We start from the raw sequence: 19,841 nt of genomic DNA, 5'->3' as shown, positions 1-19,841 counted from the left end.
TCTCCCACTGTTTAGCAGAGGGACTCGGTCAGCTCCATGCTTTGGGGTTAAAATTCTTGATTTTTTAAATGTTCGGAAAAAGGACATCATTTTGATTGTTGTCTATGACAGATGTTACCTACTGTAAATATTTCTAATATTAACAAGGACTGACTTTGTATAGAACTTTCAGTTCTGTAACTTAATTCTTTGAGAGTATATCCAAAAAGAACAAATTGGTTAACAGAGGCAACATCAGCTCCTCGCTGACCACATTTCAGGCTGCAGATGGTGAGTGAATCAGTGTGGGTTTTATTCTGCTGTGCGGTTTCCATGTTGTAGACCTAAAACCCACAACAAATATGTGAAGGCAGTTCTGGTTCACATTTTCCTTCCCGCGGCTTGTAAACTAGCGTACATATTGATGGTATCTCATTTTCTGTTATCTTTTTCCCCCTCGATTTCACTAGAAAACTTTTTGCCGTTTTTTTTTTTTTTTGGTATTGTATCATTGCCAGTGAACTATATTACACAAAATATGCTAAGCAAATCAAATTAGTGTATATAGAATTCATTTGTGAAGACTAATGAGCTGATTTAAATGCTGACTTATCTTTAGTGAATAAAATTGTTTCCCTTGATGAGTTGCTGTCTTGAGAATTGATTGGAACATTGTTTGCTCAAAATCTTACCTCTGTTGTTTTCTTTTTTTGACAGTAGATGCCTGGTAGACATCTTAGAACTTTAAAAACAGAGAAGACCTGCTTTTAGGGGAAAATGCTGAGGGACACTATGAAATCTTGGAATGATAGCCAGTCAGGTCTCTGTACCAGTGACCAAGAAGAGGAAGAAGAGATGGTTTTTGGTGAAAATGAAGATGACTTGGAAGAGATGATGGATTTAAGTGATCTGCCCACCTCTCTTTTTGCCTGCAGTGTCCATGAAGCAGTGTTTGAGGTGCAAGAGCAGAAGGTAGGCGCACGTCCTGCCTTTCCCTGCATTGGTAGTGTGTTGACTGTATGTGGACTGGGGGGAACAGAGCAGATGGCTGCCATTTGCAGAGTCTGTTACTGGTCCATGACAAGTACGGAAAAGATCATCAACCTTTACGCATTTGCTGCAGCATTTTTATAGTGTTTTTTTCTTTTCATTTTATTTATAGTAATAAGTGTCAGTCTGCAATAGAGAGGACATATTTCCTTCCCCACAAATATTTTGGGAACCACTGGTTTATAGTGAATCAGGTTTTATTAAGTGCATTTATTCATTCATTCACCCACTTTTGGAGCCTGTAGTTAAGAAAAAGCTACTGATTTTTAGTGTGGCTTCCTATTAATTGGGAATAAATTCACAAAAGTTCTTTTCTGGGGCTAATTGAATAATTAGGACTATGTGTGATTTCATTGTAATAGAATCTATATATATAAAAGCCTGAGTGACCGTTATGACCGAATGACCGGAACAACCAGTTGCTATGACATGCACTGACCACCAGGGGCAGACGCTCAATGCAGGAGCTGCCCCCGGTGGTCAGTGTGCTCCCGCAGCCAACCTCCCCTGGCCGGCCAACCTCCCACCGTCCCTCCCCCCAGGCGGCAGGCCCCGATCACCTGATTGGGGCCGGGGAATCGGGTGGGTGGCGGTGGGGCTGGTGGCCAACCTCCCCCTGGCTGGCAGTGACGGTGTGGCGGCGAGAGAAGAGGGAAGCGGGGAACCGTGTGGTGGTGAGGCACCAAAAGCGGTGTCGGTGTCCGGCGTCCATTCCTTCCACGCCCGGCCCAACGACTGTCGCCTCCTCTCCCGACCCTGCCAGGGCCTTCAGGTCCCAATTGGCCTGGCCCCGATTGGCCAGGCCTAGGGACCCCACCTGTGCTCGAATTTCATGCACCAGGCCTCTAGTTGTTAATATTTCTTGTTTTACTTTCTACAGTTTGACTTGGGCAAAATGGTTATTTTTTAATCGTTGCTTTCCTTTAGTTCATTTATTATTTACCTGGAAAGAGAGAGGTTTTGTGTGTTTTCTGTCATGACCTCACAAAAGCCTATAGGACTTAGTCCTGCCGGAGTAAAATATTTCTCCCATTGCTACAAATTTGGCATGTTTTGAGACTTTCTCTCACAGTGCTATCAGCAGACCTCTCAGTTTGTGTCTGTCACTGGTTTCCTCCCAGTGACTTCCTTGGAGCAGAACCCCATATAGTTTGACTCAGTACATACTTGAGTGCCTCCACTGTGTAGAGCACCGTGCCAGTCGCTTCAGGGCACAGAGCAGGAACTGAAACCGCTTCTGCCTGAGGCAGTTGACAGTCCTGCAGTGGAGAGAAGTCGTTTGATGTACGATGGAATCCCAGTGCCTTTAGAGACACTTGACAGTACATTGGTGAGAGGGTGACAACCAGTTGGCATAAAAGTTCTTATGGGGAGATGACGTTGGGGTAGAGCTGTGAGAGTTGGGTAGGAAGTTAGTGAGGAAAGGAAGGGGAGTTCTGACCAGAGGGAAGAAAATGAATGAAAGAGCTGATTCATGAAGAGGGTGGACCAACCACTTCAGCGAGTAGTAAGCAGTTCCGTGTGGCTAGTGCATAGGTGAGATGTAGCCAAAGGCAAGAGAAATCTGGCCAGGGCCCTGGCTGGGTAGCTCAGTTGGTTAGAGCATTGTCCTGATACGCCAAGGTGGCAGGTTTGATCCCTGTTCAGAGCACATACAAGAATCAACGAATGAATGCATAAATAAGTGGAACAACAAATCAACTTTTCTCTCTCTAAAATTAATAAACAAAAATTTTTAAAAAGAAAATTTATTTATTTATTTATTTTAAATATATATTTTATTGATTTCGGAGAGGAAGAGAGAAGGGAGAGAGGTAGAAACATCAGTGATGAGAGAGAATCATTGATCGGCTACCTCCTGCACACCCCATATTGGGGATTGAGCCCACATGTGCCTTGATGGGGAAGCCATCCATGACTTCCTGGTTCATAGATTGACACTCAACCACTGAGCCACACTGGCCAGGTGAAAATTCATTTTCTTTAAAAAAAGAGAAATCGGGCAGGAAAGTGAGTGTGGGGCATCCTGCAAAGCTCAGGAGCTGGCCCTTCTGTGGTAAATAACCTTCTGAGCAACGAGTGATGATCAGAATTATGCGTTAGGAAGATTACCTGACAGCATGTGAGGCCGTGGAGGAAGGAGAGCCTGCAGCAGGGAGCCAGTTAGGAGAGAGGATGCTGGAGCAGCAAACGGGCCTGGAGATGCTGCAGACCCAAAAGTGGAACAAGGGGGCCGGAATACAGCCGCCAATTTTTTATCTTTTGGGTTTGTTTTCATTTACAAATGCTGTTTTCTTTCCCATGTTCAGTCATAATATAGAAATTTTGAAATAATCCGATCCTAATTTTCTCATACTTCCTAAGAACTCTAAATTTTCATATAATTACATTAACCTTGTTTATTTGTTGTGAGAAGCACATATGCTACTAGTTTATCTTAAAATGATATTCATCTGGAGCACTTTAGATTTTGCTACTTGGGCAATTTTGAATTTGGGGTCAAATAAACTCTTTTGTAAAAAAAAAAAATATATATATATATATATATATATATATATATATACACACACACACACACATATATTTTTTTTTTCATAAGAATTCATTCCAGAAACTTTACTATATTATCGGTTCCAACTTTTCTTTTTTAACTGTAGCCTAGAAAATTTTTTAACTTGCCAAAGCAGTGAATTCTTATTGGTTTTTCATTAAAAAAAAAAACTATACAGGGGTGGGCAAAAATAGGTTTATAATTGTAATACAAATAAATAATACAATAATTAATAATAACACAAGAATAAACTCTTGGGTTTTTTGTACTCAAAACTATAAACCCATCTTTCCCTTCCCTGTATCTAACCTAAATGTCTATTGGAAATCATATCAGCAGAAATTCTAGTAGCAGTTCAGTGGATTTCAAGTAATTTACACTTCTTAGTCATAGTAAATCCTATATAGTAAAAGCCTAATATGCTAAGTGTCTGGTCATCCGGTCAGCCATTCAACCAGTCAAAGTGTAATATGCTAATGATATGCTAAGGCCACTCAGTCGCTCGCTATGATGTGCACTGACCACCAAGGGGCAGACAGTCAACCAGTCACTATGATATGCATTGACCACCAGGGGGCAGACGCTCCGACCAGTAGGTTAGCTTGCTGCTGGGGTCCAGCCGATCCGAACTGAGTGAGACGGGCTGGACCCTGAAGCCCTTCCATGGTCCCTCCCTGGCTGGCCAACCTCCCGTGTCCCTCCCTGGCCCCAATCTTGCACCAGTGGGGTCCCTCGGCCTGGCCTGCACCCTCTTGCAATCTGGGACCCCTCCGGGGATGTCGGAGAGCCGGTTTCGGCCCGACGGCGGAACAACCGGTGTCTATGATGCACACTGACCACCAGGGGGCAGACGCTCAATGCAGGAGCTGCCCCCGGTGGTCAGTGCACTCCCACAGGGGGAGCGCCGCTCAGCCAGAAGCCGGGCTCACGACTGGCGAGCGCAGCGGCGGTGGTGGGAGCCTCTGCTGCCTCTGCAGCAGCGCTAAGGATGTCCAACTGCTGGCTTAGGCCCGCTCCCCAGTGAGTGGATCTAAGCCGGCAGTCAGACATCCCCCAAGGGCTCCTGGACTGTGAGAGGGCGCAGGCCGGGCTGAGGGACCCCCTCCCTCCCGAGTGCACAAATTTCATGCACCGGGCCTCTGGTTTTATATTAAAACCTTAATAGTTATACACTGGAAACTGTAAAATATAAAATGTTTATATAATAAAATTATGTGAATCATCAATGGATAAGAAATGTGAAGAGAATCAAATGTTTTCTTTACCTTTTTCTTCTCACAGTCAGTGTCTTATTCTGCTGTAATTTTTCCAGAATAACCCATTTATGCAGGTCATCCACATACATGCAAAGAACAAAGCAAAACAAAAACCATTTCTGGGGGATTATAGGCAGGATCATTGTGATTGCAATTAAATGCTTTATTTTCAAAAGAATCTTAGGTTGTTTTTATTTCTGACTTAAAGAGCTTTTTATCTTTATAATTTTGTAATTGTTGGAATGAGCTTTTAACCTCTTCTGAATAGTAGACCAAATAACAGGTACCATTTTAATGTACAGGAGACTCTTCATTTTAGATTGCTAGACCTTGGCTCTACATTTTCATTAATGTTTCTTGAAAATAGTGTGTGTGCGGTGGGGAAAGAAAAGTAAAGAATATAATAAACCGTAAGAAAAATAAACTGAGGAAAAGCCTTATCTCTTCATTTATTTTTCTGCAGCAGCATGGGTGTTAGTTTTCATGCATTTGCTCAGCTAAGCAGTAGCTCCATCGGGAGGGCTGCAGGTTTAGTACCTAATTTTTCTGTAACAGATTTGGATTTTTCCCAATATGATTTTTTTATTTACTTGCTCGTTTTTAACCCTAGCTTTTCCTTCCTTAAAATAAGAAAAAAATAAGCAGGCTTCTGATTTGAACATGAGAGGTTTTTAAAATACAGCATAGAGGCCTGGCCAGGTAGCTCAACTGGTTAGAGCATGGTCCTGATACACCAAGGTTACAAGTTCGATCCCTGGTCAAGGCACATACAAGAATCAACCAATGAATACATAAATAAGTGTAACAACAGATCGATGTCTCTCTCTCTTTCACACCTTTCCTCTCTCAAATCAATAAATAAATTTTAAAAATACAACTTAGGTTTTTATAATGTAAGAACTAGGACTGTTTCCTCTCTTTTAGGTCTGTGTGTCTGAGGGGACTCAGTAAATGTTAATGAAAAGCAATGTTGTTGATGGGGACTAACTTTATTAAAAAATGCATATGGCTTTTGGATTATAGTCCCTTCACAAAGTACTGCCCGAAAATGTCTCTACTGATCCGCTCACCAGAGGACATTTGATCTGAGTTTTCTTTTTTCTTTTTTTCTAATTTTAAGGTTCTGTTTAATAATAAACAACATATAAAGTTACAAGACTGATCACAGACTGAAAAAAATATTTTCAAACATAGAAATTATCATGGATTAGTATACATGATATATATGCATATGTATGTGTGATATATATGTACATCTATCATATATATTATATACTAGAGGCCCGGTGCACAACATTCATGCACTGGGGGAGGAGGGGTCCATCAGCCTGGCCTGCACCCTCTTGCAGTCCGGGACCCCTCAGGGGTCCTTAGCGCTGCCGCTGTGCTCGCCAGCCATGAGCCCGGCCTCTGGCTGAGTGGTACTCTCACTATGGGAGCTCACTGACCACCACGGGGCAGCTCCTGCATTGAGCATTTGCCCCCCGGTGGTCAGTGCATGTCATAGCAACCGGTCATTCCACCGTTCGGTCGATTTGCATATTTGCCTTTTATTATATAGGATATGTATCTCCTATAACTCACTTTATTTTTATTTTATTTTTTAATATTTCAAGAAAGACGATCTTAAATATAATAATGTTACATGCAGTACACCTTAATATCTCAAGAAAACCAACTTTAAATAATGTTACATGCAATAAACATTAATATTTCAAGAAAAAAAGGATTTTAAGTATAATAATACTAGAGGCCCGATGCACAAAATTTGTGCAAGAGTAGGCCTTTGCAGCCCTGGCGGCTGCCTCAGCCCTCACTGCTCAGCCGTTTAGTCGATTTGCATATTACCCTTTTATTATTATAGATTACCAAAACTACACTAACATAGTATGATATTACAAAAGTTGTAGGAAATATTAAAAATCTGCAAATAACAGGATTACTTCTATTATATTCTAAAATATTTTTTTCCTCTGGCTATATTTCTGAGTTGTTTTCTAATGATGATGGTTGGGGTATATGAAAACGTCTCTACTTGCTCTCTCTGTGCCACTTAGCACCTAATGCAGTTCTCAGTACTAGGCAACATCTATTAGATGTTTATCGAATGAATAGATTCCATAAGATGGTCGTTGAGGATTAGTGCTGTGATGAAGAAACAGAATTATCAGCTGAGTGAGGTTAGGTAATGCATCAGAGATTTCATCTGAAATTATGAGCTCAGATACACTGGCCCAAATTCTTTTGTGGTCTGTATAATTATATGTACAATATAAATCTTTCTATCAAGCATTTGGTTCTTCACCCTCCATTTAAAGAAGAGTGTTATTTAAGAAAAGTAAATGGTCTTTGGAAGTTAACTGGATACACTGATTCTCTGGTTTTTAGACTAAATCAATTGCGTGTTTTCTGACACAACCTTCAATCCAGAAGAAGTAAGTCCTTCTTTGAGGAAGTAATTTGTTTTAAATTTGGGAATTGAAAAAGGGATTTAGAGGAAGAATGTTTCTGTTTAGTGAACTGTATTTTTAATAGTGCCTTGAATGTAATAAGATTTCAGTAAATACTTGTTTAATTGAATTTGTAGTGCTATTCTGGCTATAAATAAATGGAAAGCCATACTATGTCCATGAGCTGGAAGATTTAATATTGTTCAGATGTCAGTACCACCAAAAGCAATCTACAAATTCAATGCAATTCTTATCAAAATCCCAATGACATTTCTTGCAGAAATAGAATAATTCATTCTAAAATTCATATGGAATCTCAAGAGACCCCCAACTAGCCAAAACAATCTTGAAAAAAGAACAAAGTTGGGGGGCTCACACGTCCCGATTTCAAAACTTAGTGCAAGCCCTAACCGGTTTGGCTCAGTGGATGGAGCGTCGACCTGCAGACTCAAGGGTCCCGGGTTCGATTCCGGTCAAGGGCATGTACCTTGGTTGCGGGCACATCCCCAGTGGGAAGTGTGCAGGAGGCAGCTGATCGATATTTCTCTCTCATCGATGTTTCTAACTCTCTATCCCTCTCCCTTCCTCTCTGTAAAAAATCAATAAAATATATTTTTTAAAAAAAACTTAGTACAAAGCTACAGAGGTCAAAACAGTATGGAACTTATATGTCAATTATATCTTAATAAAAATAAAAAATAAACCAGTGAGGTACTGGCGTTAAGACAGACATATTGCCCTGGCCTGCATGGCTCAGTGGTTAGAGCATTGGCCTGCCCACCAAAGAGTTTTGGGTTAGATTCTGGTCAAGGGCACATACCTGGGTTGCAGGTTCAATCCCTGGCCCTGGTCAGGATGCATGTAGAAGGCAACCAATCATATCGATGTTTCTCTCTCTCCCTCCCCCACTTTTTCCCTCTGAAAATCAATGGGAAAAATATTCTTGGGTGAGGATTAAAAAAAAAAGAAAAGACAGATAAATTGACCAATGGAATAGAATAGAATAGAATAGAGTGCCAATAAATGAACCCTTGCCTATGTTGTCAAATGATTTTTAATGATGTTGCCAAGACCATTCAATAGGAAAAGAGCAATCTTTTCAACAAGTGGTGCTGGGAAAACTAGATATTTACATGCAAAAGAATAAAGTTGGACCCTTACCTTGTACTATAATCAAAAATTAATTCAGAATGGATCAAAGACCTAAATGTAAGAGGTAAAATTCTTAGAAGAAGCATAGAGGAAGAGCTTTTTGACATTGAATTTGGCATAATTTCTTGGATATGCCAAAAGCTCGGGCAACAATAGAAAAAGTAAATAGGACTTCATCACAATAAAAAATGTGTGCATCATCATCTGTAATACTTTCAACAATAAAGATACATTTTTTAAAAATGTGTGCATCACACCTTGCTGGTGTGGCTCAGTGGTTGAATGTCGACCTAGGAACCAAGAGGTCACTGGTTTGATTCCCAGTCAGGGCACATGCCCAGGTTTCGGGCTCAGTCCCCACTGGGGTGCATGTAGGAGTCAGCTGCTTGATGATGTTTCTCTCTAATCAATGTTTCTATCTCTCTATCCCTCTCCCTCTCTAAAAATAAAAATGTGTGCATCAAAGGTCACTATTAAGTGAAAAGGCAACCTACAAAATGAGAGAAAACATTTTCAAATCATATGTCTGATAAGGGATTAATATCCAGAGTATATGAAAGAGCTCCTAAAACTCAACAACAACAAAAACAACCCAACTGAATAATGGGCAAAGGACTTAAATAGACATTTCTCCGAAGAAAATACATACATCACCAATAAGTACATGAAAATATGTTCAACATCACTAATAATTAGGGAAATACACATCAGAATCACAATGAGATAACCACTTCACACCCATTAGGATGGCTATTATAAAAAATTATAAAAACAGGAAAGTGTTGGCAAGGATGTGGAGAATTAGAACCCTTATGCACTGCTGGTGGGAGTGCAAAATGGTGCCGCTGCTGTGGAAAACAGTGTGGCGGTTTCTTAAAAAATTTAAGCATCACCCTGGCTGGTTGGCTCAGGCGGTTAAGCATCGTCCTGTGCTCCAAAAGGTTGCTGGTTCAATTCCCAGTCAGGGCACATACCCAGGTTGGGGGTTTGATCCCTGGCCTCTTGAGTACAAGAGGCAACCGACCGATGATTCTCTCATTGATGTTTCTCTCTCTTTCTCTTTCTCTCCCTCCCTCCCTCTCTCCCCCTCCCCTAAAATCAATAAAAACATGTTTAAAATATTTTTTAAACAGAATTTAAGCATAGAACTACCATATGATCTAGCACAGGGGTGGGCAAACTTTTTGACTCGAGGGCCACAATGGGTTCTTAAACTGGACCGGAGGGCCGGAACAAAAGCATGGATGGAGTGTTTGTGTGAACTAATATAAATTCAAAGTAAACATCATTACATAAAAGGGTACGGTCCTTTTTTTTTTTTAGTTTTATTCATTTCAAAAGGGCCGGATCCGGCCCGCGGGCCGTAGTTTGCCCACGGCTGATAGCATGTGGACACCCGCCTCACCCCGCCTGTGCTCCAGCACCCCATGCCAGATGATCCCTTCCTTACCCCACATGGACGGCTCTGGGCCACTGCAACTCTCCACTTCCCATCAGCACGGACACACTTCCCTTACTTGGCCTCACCTAAAGGCTTGTGGACTGAATGTTCAGGAAGAGGAAGTATGCCTTATTCTTCTTAAAAGAACAAGTAGTACATTTAGCCCTAGCCAGTTTGGCTCAGTGGATAGAGTGTCATCCCGTGAACGGAAGAGTCCCAGGTTCAATTCCATTCATGGGCACATACCTCAGTGGTACGCTCAATCCAGGCCCTGGTCAGGGCACATGCGGGAGACAACCAATCGATGTGTCTCTCTCACATCAATGTTTCTCTGTCACCCCCTTCCTTCCACTCTCTCTCAAAGTCAATGGAAAAATACACTCGGGTGAGGGTTAACCAAAAACAAAATAAAAGCACACAAGCATTTTTTAAAAATAATAATAATACATTTAAGTTCCTTCCCAGGGTTGTTTCTGGCATTTTCTCAAATCTACATGTCTTTGGAAAGGTGGGTCCCTAACTTGAAAAATCACCTTCATCCTCTAATGTTCATGAAGGAAACACCACTAAGAAGACGACAAACTTCTACCCTGGAATGCATCGCACAATCAGCATTTGTTTCTCAGCACCTGGGATAGTGCCGGACCTGCATGAATGAGTGAATGGATGAACAGTGAGAAAGGATCCAAGACAGATCTGCATGGAGACCAAAGAAATGGAATCTTCAGGTTACTGCCAATCACTAAGCACATGGGCAAGACCAAGAAGCAAACGTGTTTTGATCTTTGTGCATAACTGACCTCAGTGGAGAATTCCGTATTGCTGCTCCACATTTTCCTGTGTGCTTTAATTAAAAGCTTCCTATCAGCCATTTCCATTTGCTTTAGGTGGCTTACCATTCTCCTTTGCCAGCTTGGCACCATGAATACATGAAGAGCAAAGCATTTTCGATGCCCTCATCAAACAGTTGATTTGATTTTTTAAAATATATTTTTATTTCAGAGAGGAAGAGAGAGAGAAAGAGAGAGAGAAAGAAATATCAACAATGAGAGAGTCATTGATTGGCTGCCTCCTGCACACCCAACACGGGATCGAGCCCACAACCTGGGCATGTGCCCTGACTGGGAATCAAACCATGACCTCCTGGTTCATAGGTCAATGCTCAACCAGCAAACAGTTGATTTTAATAAATAGCAAACAGGCCCTGGCTGGTGTGGCTCAGTTGGTTGAGTGTTGTCCCATGCACCAAAAGGTCACTGGTTCGATTCTCGGTCAGGGTACATGCCCAGGTTTCGAATTTGTTCCCCAGTTGGGGTGCATATGGGAGGCAACCAATCGATGTTTCTCACATTGTTGTTCCTCTCCCTCGCCCTTCCTCTCTTTCTAAGATCAATTTAAAAATTAAAAAATAATAATAATACTAAATAGCTAACAAAACAAAAAGCAAAATTAATAAGTTTAAAAGCCACTGAAGTGAAAACTATATTCTTTCAATGTGTAGAATTTGAATATAACTACTACCAAAAAAATCCCTGCTATCTTCCTCAATTCAAGCCCCAAGTTCATAGCAGAGTGTCACAGTGTGATAACAGAGGAGCTTTCAAGGGCCAGAGTTCATAGGTCAAGTTCTGAAGAGTCCTGAGAAGATAGACCCCGATCTCATTAATCGGGTGCACAGTATCACCCACTGAGTGCGCGTCTCCTGGGAGGGCACGTCTCCCACCCGACGGCTCCAGCAGTGGGAGGCCTCCATTGGCAGCCCCCATGGTACCTGCTGTCTAGTTCATGTGGTGTCATCGCGGTGCATTCACCTGCCAGGGGAGTCCACACCATGCAGAAGAGCGCCTAGTTTTGTTACCACAAATAGCAAGTGGACTATTGCAGCAGCTCTACCCTGTATCTGTTCATAATAGTATTCGTGCTCCCAACTTACTGTGCTAAGAGCTTTAAGTATTCACTCTTTCTGTCCTCAACAGTAACCCAGTGAACTGGGTGCTTTTATTACCCGCATCAGCAGGTAAAGAAGCTGTCGGTACAGCTTGCCCAACGTCACACAGCTGTATAATAGAGCCAGGAGTCGGCCTCAGACAGCCTAGCTCCAGACTTCTGTGACTTGAGAAGATACGTGGCTGGTAGAAGCCATAAGACCTTCCTGAAGTTACCTGTCCAGGTTGTGGTTTGCTCCTGAGGTCTTTCCTTTGTGGTTTCAGAACGAGGACGTGAACGTTCTGTTACTGGATGCAGAAAGGAGTCTTTTGTCCATGCTCATAGCCGAAGAGCAGAGAGCTTCCTATTCTCAAGGATGGGCAGTGTCCTCCACATCCTCTCTCAGGTGTGGAGGAGGGTTTAGTCCAGTGATGGCGAACCTATGACACGCGTGTCAGAGGTGACACGCGAACTCATTTTTTTGGTTGATTTTTCTTTGTTAAATGGCATTTAAACATATAAAATAAATATCAAAAATATAAGTCTTTGTTTTACTATGGTTGCAAATATCAAAAAATTTCTATATGTGACACAGCACCAGAGTTAAGTTAGGGTTTCTCAAAATGCTGACACGCCGAGCTCAAAAGGTTCGCCATCACTGGTTTAGTATGTTCATCAGTGAGTGCTGTGTCCCCAGCGTCACAGAAAAGACCACCACATTGGCCACGTTGTCTGGGCCAGTGGAGCTTCTACAGGCTGGCACGCACCATCCTGAGGCTGGACATTAAGTTCAAGATCAGGGAAGAGGGACTTCCCCAGTCTTTCCTACTCATGGACAGGGAGAACAAGAAGGAGAAAGTGAAGGTTCAGGTAGTCATCCTGGAGAGTGGGCTCACAGACCGCTGGGCAGCCGGCATGGATAGATGGTACCGACTTGGACAACGGAAATCTGAGTGCTGGGAACTGAAACTGTTTCCTTTTCCTGTGCATGGTTTTCAGAGGAAGAACCCACATGTGTGTTTTCTCATCTTAGATCAAAACTGTATGTTTGAGCCCTAGCCAGTTTGGTTCAGTGGATAGTGTCGGCCTATGGACTCAAGAGCCCCAAGGTCAATTCCGGTCAAGGTTGCAGGCTCAATCCCCAGTAGGGTGTGTGCAGGAGGCAACCAATCATTCTTTCTCATCATTGTTGTTTCTGTCTCTCCCTGTCCCTTTCTGTTTGAAATCAATAAAAAAAATATATATATTTTTTAAAACCTGTATGTTTGAGTCCAAGTGCCTGGATGAGTTTGCAAGCCTGTTTGGTGAGCCATCTTGAGTCAGGATGAGGTCATTTTGCCCACCTGTAACCTGACTGCCTCTTCGGGATGCCCACCAACCAGCTCAGCGAGGGGGCACCTTGAGCAGGAGGCAGATTCTCTTGTTTGCTCTCTCCCCTGTTCTATTTCATCTGCACTTTCCTCCAGGGGCTTTGTCATCTGTCTTCTCTGCTTTTTTCAGTAAACACCCAAAAACACCTTTAAGCTAAAGTTGGGGGAGCCTTGCTTCTGGTGGGGGACTGTCTAGATCTGGCATCTCATTCGTCCTCACAGCTATGGTTTGAGGATTGTGCTCTCCCAGTGATAGTCCCAGAACACCAACTGACAGGTGCTCTTGCTGACCCATGGGCTGCAGGTGGCCTGCAGGGCTTGAGTATCATTGATTGAGTGCAGTTCCTTTGTATCTGAGAGAGGGAGGGAGGGGGAGAGACAGAGACAGACAGAGACGGGCTCTGTAGGGACTCCTCTGGTAGACACCCTGTCTGCTGCCTAAGCAGCTTAGCTATTAATGTAATTGGGTGGTAGCTGCGGTTGCAGAGCTCATTCCCCTCCTTAAGTGGCAGGCTGGGCTGTTGAGGTGTTTTGAGGCTAGCAATCGACCCCAAACTGCTTGAAAATGACTTCTGCATTGTGCACACATCTGCCCTGCAAGCAGTCATAGGAGAAAAGGGAGACATTTTTATAACCAGAATTACTACTAGCAATTGTTATCCTATAGCAGTTACTACTAGCCGTGTTTGTCCTCACTGAAGATGGAAAATAGCTGATCAAAGCCACCTTCCCCTGCTCCCAGCCAGATCCGTGGTTGCCACATGTGGGGCTCTTTCCTCCACAGGCTGCACAGCAGTGCTGAGGCCCAGGTGCTCCCTCTGTCTTTGCAGCCAATGTGGCCACCTCACCCCATACCTTCTCTTGTTTTCCCTTATACTTTTTTAAAAAATAATTTGGCAAAACTCACAATAAAATGTATGCATCTGAAGTATGCACTTTGGTGCATTTTGACAGTATCTGCTCATGTAACCAAAACTCCAATTAGGAATATTTTCATCCCCACCCTCATACCAATCTGTAGTTTGTTCCCATCAAAAATGATTTATCATTGGTTTGACCACCTGCTTGTAGATGGTATAGGGAATATTTCAGGTCTGGGGGGGTGGGGGGATGATAGTCCTTTAAGAATTTATGTTCCAATAAGGCAGAGTATCTATCTATATATATAAAGGCTAAGTGACCGACCGTCTGTCTGTCCAACCGGCCAGTACATATGACGCACACTAGCAATCTAAAAATAAACGTTGACTCGTGCATATTATACATATAAAGCTCTCGCTGGCGCCAATCACACGCATTTGTTTCGATCTGTCATTGTCGATCATGAATTTTGTTGTTTTTGTTGACATCCTGAAGCCAAAAGAAGCCGGGGTCGTCGACAGAATGTATCTGAAGACCAACTGCTATGCGATCGGCCATAGTACAAATGAGTTTAAAGTACTGTAGTGTTTGGGGATGCCTCAGACAGTTGTCTCTTAAAACAAATATGAGATCAGAGGATTCTGCTTATAGTGGATGGTTAGTAACACTTGGAGATGGCAAACTTGATAGTAGTTTTCACTTAGGAATGGATATTATTGAAATCCCCCGTGAGATGATTTGTAATGGATCTATTATTGAAGCTATCTTTAGATATAGTATATCTATAGATAATATTAAAAATATGTCTAAACGTGATTCTTTGTCCAAAAAATAAGCACGTTCATAAATTAAATGAAGAAATTTTGGATATACTTGATGGAGATTTTCACACTTATTTGGGTGATGATTCCATCAATTCAACAGATGATGCCAAAAAGGAATATTTTCCCATAAAATTTCTTAATAGTATTACTCCTTCGGGAATGCCATGTCATAAATTAAAATTGAAAGTAGGTGCAATCATGCTACTGAGAAATCTTAATAGTAGATGGGGTCTTTGTAAGGGTACTAGATTTATTATCAAAAGTTTGCGACCTAACATAATCAAAGCTGAAGTATTAACAGGATCTGCGGAAGGAGAGGTTGTTCTGATTCCAATAATTAATTTGTCCCCGTCTGACACTGGCCTCCCATTTAAATTGATTCAAAGACAGTTTCCCGAGATGCCAGCATTTGCAATGACTATTAATAAATCACAAGGACAAACTCTAGACAGAGTAGGAAGAGTCCTACCTGAACCCATTTTCAGACATGGTCAGTTATATGTTGCTTTCTCTCGAGTTCAAAGAGCATGTGACGTTAAAGTTGTAAATACTTCATCACAAGGGAAATTAGTCAAGCAGTCTGAAAGTGTTTTTACTCTTAATGTGATGTATAGGGAGATATTAGAATAAGTTAATTTATCAATCATTGTTTTTATCAATGTTTTTATATCATGTTTTTGGTTTGTGTCATATCTTTGTTGTTATATCTTGTTATTGTTTATTAATCAATTTATATATTATTTTCATATACATTTTACTAATTTTCTTTCATCTCTGACACTTCTATTATAAAGGGCGAATAGTGCTATTAAAATATTTCTTCTAAGTAATTTCCTTTAATGTGCACAAATCCATGCACCAGGCCACTAGTATATTTATAAACATGGTAACCATTAAAACAGAAAAAAATCAATATTGAATAGGCAGTATTTTATTTTTTAATTTTAATTCATTTTTTTCAATTTTTATTTATTTTTTAAATTTTATTGTTTAAATTATTACAAATAGTAGTACATATGCCTTCTTTTCATTTTTATGCTGCTTTATGGTGTTGAAGGCAATATAAATGCTATCGGCCAAAGGTTATAGGAGAATTTAAAATGTGTGTGTTCTGCTCCCCTCTAGCACTTTTGGGCTTAGTTCTGGAACTTGTGCTCAGATGATCAGAGTCACATTTTTAATTCACCAGGCCTGGAAGCATGTGCTTTTTTTCTGACCGGGAAGTCTGTCCCTTCGGCTGTTTAGTCAGCAGTGATCCTAGGGACAGACCTAGACAGTGGTCGGCAAACTGCGGCTCGCGAGCCACATGCGGCTCTTTGGCCCCTTGAGTGTGGCTCTTCCTATGCCTTAGGAGCACCCTAATTAAGTTAATAACAATGTACCTACCTATATAGTTTAAGTTTAAAAAATTTGGCTCTCAAAAGAAATTTCAATCGTCGTACTGTTGATATTTGGCTCTGTTGACTAATGAGTTAGCCGACCACTGTATAGGAGGCCCTTCAGCTGTGCCGTCCCCAGGCAGAAGCGGAGACTGCCGCTGGCACCGAGGGACCTGCAGCCTCTGGGTGCTGGAGAGACGGAGTTCCTCTCAGATCCACAGAAAGACAGAGGGTGTGAAAACCTCTTGCCTGGAGATGCCAGAGGTCACTTCCCTGCTGCATGGCTCCTTCTCCACAATGAAATTGTGCCTCTTAACGTGCAGGAGTCGGTGGGGGCCCCAGGCTTTGTTAGTCCAAGGCAAAAAGTACAGCAAATTGTTTTCATAATTTGTTCCTCCGTGACATTATTAAACCTCTCCTCTGCTTCCAGGTGGGGAACAGAGAGTAGTTCCAGAAAGGTCCCTTAGCTGCCATCCTCATCCTTTACTCCTGTATCCGACCTTCCTGTCAGCCCTTTTCCACCCTTCTCCTTCCGTGAGCTTAATAAGCCTCTTGCCCAGCTATGGGGTGCTCTTCTTGAACCCCCAAGAAAGTTGTGGGTTACATGTTGTCCTTGCATATTTTAGGTGCAGGTTACCTGTAGTCATTTTACTGCTGATTATTATACAGGTGACTTCCGCCTACGGAGGCTGGCAGCTTCTGGTCTATATTTTGTGGGAAACTTATATTTGTAACAGGAAAAGCCTCGGGTTGGTTTTTAGGCTGAATTATACTAAGTGACCCCCGAGAAAGCAGAGTGGCCAGTGGTTTAGATTTTATGGGATGTCCATTATCTTATCAGAAGTAAATGTGCAACCATCACCCTTTTACAGGACGGTATTAATGTTTCATCATTAGAGAATTCAGAAACTTATCAATGTGAATTATTTATTTCTAAAATAATTCCAGGGAGAAAGATCATTGCTTGCTGAACTGAATTATGTTTGTCACGACTTATTTGTCACAGTAATCTGCAGTCCATGTCTATGGATTATGTCCTCTTCTGAGCTTTCGCCAGGTGGTCAGGGACAGCCTAGGAAGGGCATAGCTGTCAGCTAAGGGTTCGTATCTTTTTCCTCAAATAGTTTTGCCTCCACATTAATTTTTCGTGTTTTATGCAGCACCTCACACTAGAAGTCACACATTTTCATAAACCATATTTATGCTACACCAAGGGAAACATGGATGTGAAGGAGGGGCAAAGAACTAAGAAAACTGAAAAAGCTTACTTATCAACTCTTACATAGCTTCGTTTTTTAATAAATCTTAACCAGTTCACAGGTGTTGGAATTTAGAAGAGAGAGACCCATATAACCCATTGCTGTCATCTGCTTCTTACATTCAGTCACAGTGTATTTCTGGAATGGTAAAAAAAAAAAATTGTTTTGAAAGGAAAAAGGAAGAAGCATGTGATTATCAAGTAGCTGTTGAGTTTGCAAGAGAGCTTGTATTATTGTTTCTAGAAATATTCATTGTTGAGGGGAGTTAGGAATAAATACAGGGTTCTTTTACCCCGGGAAAGGAAGATTGTGTTATGTGCAGAATTACAAAATACTAATCTTTCATAAACCATGCTCCATTAATTCTTCTTTAGTTTCCACTTTCATTGTGTTTCGTGATCATGTTTCTTAACTGGCTCATGTGAGAAATTTAATATTTACTTAGTATTCAAGATATGTTGAAAGTAAGCATCTACCAAGCATCGATCAAGAATTAAATGGAATTTCACAAAATCTCAATTCTAATTTTTTTTTAAAGTGATAAAGCCAGCCATCTTTGAAATAGATGCTGAGGAAACTATGAAAAGTGCCTGGAAGTATTACTAATTATTAGTATTTAATATATTTACATGTTTATATTTAAGAACTGGCATGCTATTTTTAAATCCTTACTATCTCTATAATGTTATTTATTTGTCCACATTACATTAATATGTAGAAATAGTATAGTACATAAGAATAAGGTTGATTGGTACCTCTCACCTCCCCTTGTAATACATTGGGAATCCAGCCTTAGCACCAGGTCTGTCATGCAATTGGTTGCCTAATTCCAACAGCACTAGACAAATCATGGTATGGCTCCATAGTGGAATACCATACAGCAGTGAAAAAGGATGACTTTCAGTTACACACAACAACAAGGAAGAACTTAGAAACAAAATGTAAAGAAAAACGAGCTATTGAAGAATACATACAACATTACCATATCTTCAGGCATATAAATAAGTGTGAAACCATAAGAAAAGCAAGGGAGCGATGAGCACAAACTCCAGGAATGGTTACTTGGAAGGAGGAAAGGAGCAAGATGGGGGAACAAACAGCTGCCACACTGGGGACTTCAAAACAGTAGGAATGTGCTTGTTCTAAAATTAGACATGTTTGTCATTTTTTTATACCTTACATGTATTTTATAATACTTTATATTTATTTTATAAATTGAATCTATACAATCCTATATAATAAGAGAGGGATATGCTAATTAGCCCAGATATGCTAATTAGTAATGACCAGGTATGCTAATTAGTCAGCACCAGTATGCAAATTGACCAACACAATAATAAGAGAGAGATATGCTAATTAGCCCTGGTATGCTAATTAGTCATGACCAGTATGCAAATTGACCATGATTCAAACACACAAGATGGCCGCCCCCATGTGGCCACAAGATGCCTGGCAGGGGAGGGCAGTTAGGGGTGACCGGGCTGGCAGAGGAGGGCAGTTAGGGGTGACTGGGCTGGCAGGGAAGAGCAGTTAGGGGTGACCAGGCTGGCAGGGGAGGGCAGTTAGGGGCGATCAGGCCGGCAGGGGAACAGTTAGGCATTGATCAGGCTGGCAGGGGAGTGGTTAGGGCAGGGGTGGGCAACCCCTGGCACGTGTGCCAAACATGGCACACCAGTAACTTTTGCTGGCACACGAAACCCTCTCTTATAATCTTCCATTTACAATTTTTTTCTTAATATCGACTTTTTTATTTTTCAGATAAATTCAGTGTAGGTTCATCTTAGATAAATAAATAATTTTACATAACAAGTTATCTTAAAGACCATAGACATGGATTGACGAGAGAGGGAAAGAGCAATTTCTATGCCTCTGCCTTAACTCTCCCTGCCTTCCTAGATCCGACCAGTGTTTTGGTTTCATCCACATATGCTTGTGAATCTTTGTTCTCAGTGATGAATTTTGTTAAGTCTTGTAATAGGAGTAGCCTGACGGATGAAAGTAGTAGCTCGTGCATATCGCTGAAGGTCACGAAATATAAACCTGATGTAAAATCTCTGTCATCCGTGATGCAGCAGCAAAAGTCCCACTGATAATATCAAACGGAGTCATAAAGTTTTCTGTCGGACTGTCAGTGTACATGTATACATTAAAAAATAAATGTATTTTTCATCATCATATACTGTGTTTTTGTCACTCGAATGAATTTTATTATTTCTTCAAGGTTCTTCACATACGTACACCTTAAGAGCTATCAAGTAGGCGTAACATGTTCTCAAAAAATTAGGGTTGGCACGCAGAAGAATTTTGAGTCAGAGATTTTGCTGGTTTTGGCATGCACTCACA

At 41.4% G+C, this 19,841-nt stretch overlaps 1 protein-coding gene across 10 annotated transcripts in view; it reads left to right on the top strand.

The window, feature by feature from the left end:
• Positions 1-19,841, top strand: part of RCAN3 (RCAN family member 3) — a 38,681-nt gene that overhangs the window by 6,954 nt on the left and 11,886 nt on the right. For 7 of the 10 annotated variants that reach the window (XR_001345652.2, XR_002826575.1, XM_014446475.2 and 4 more), the window contains exon 2: positions 697-951. Coding sequence is in view for 8 of the 10 variants with exons in the window: in XM_014446475.2 (XP_014301961.1) it covers positions 757-951 (195 nt within the window). In the remaining 2 variants the exon portion in view is untranslated. Of the gene's footprint in view, positions 1-694; positions 952-19,841 lie in introns of all 10 variants that reach the window. The other 3 variants (XM_023745431.1, XM_023745432.1, XM_023745429.1) reach the window with 2 other exon arrangements.

The sequence above is a fragment of the Myotis lucifugus genome, unplaced genomic scaffold (genome assembly GCF_000147115.1).
Source record: "Myotis lucifugus unplaced genomic scaffold, Myoluc2.0 scaffold_541, whole genome shotgun sequence".
NCBI classification, from domain to species: domain Eukaryota; kingdom Metazoa; phylum Chordata; class Mammalia; order Chiroptera; family Vespertilionidae; genus Myotis; species Myotis lucifugus.
Note: the sequence above shows the minus strand (reverse complement) of the source record. Positions and strands in the feature narration are given on the sequence as shown.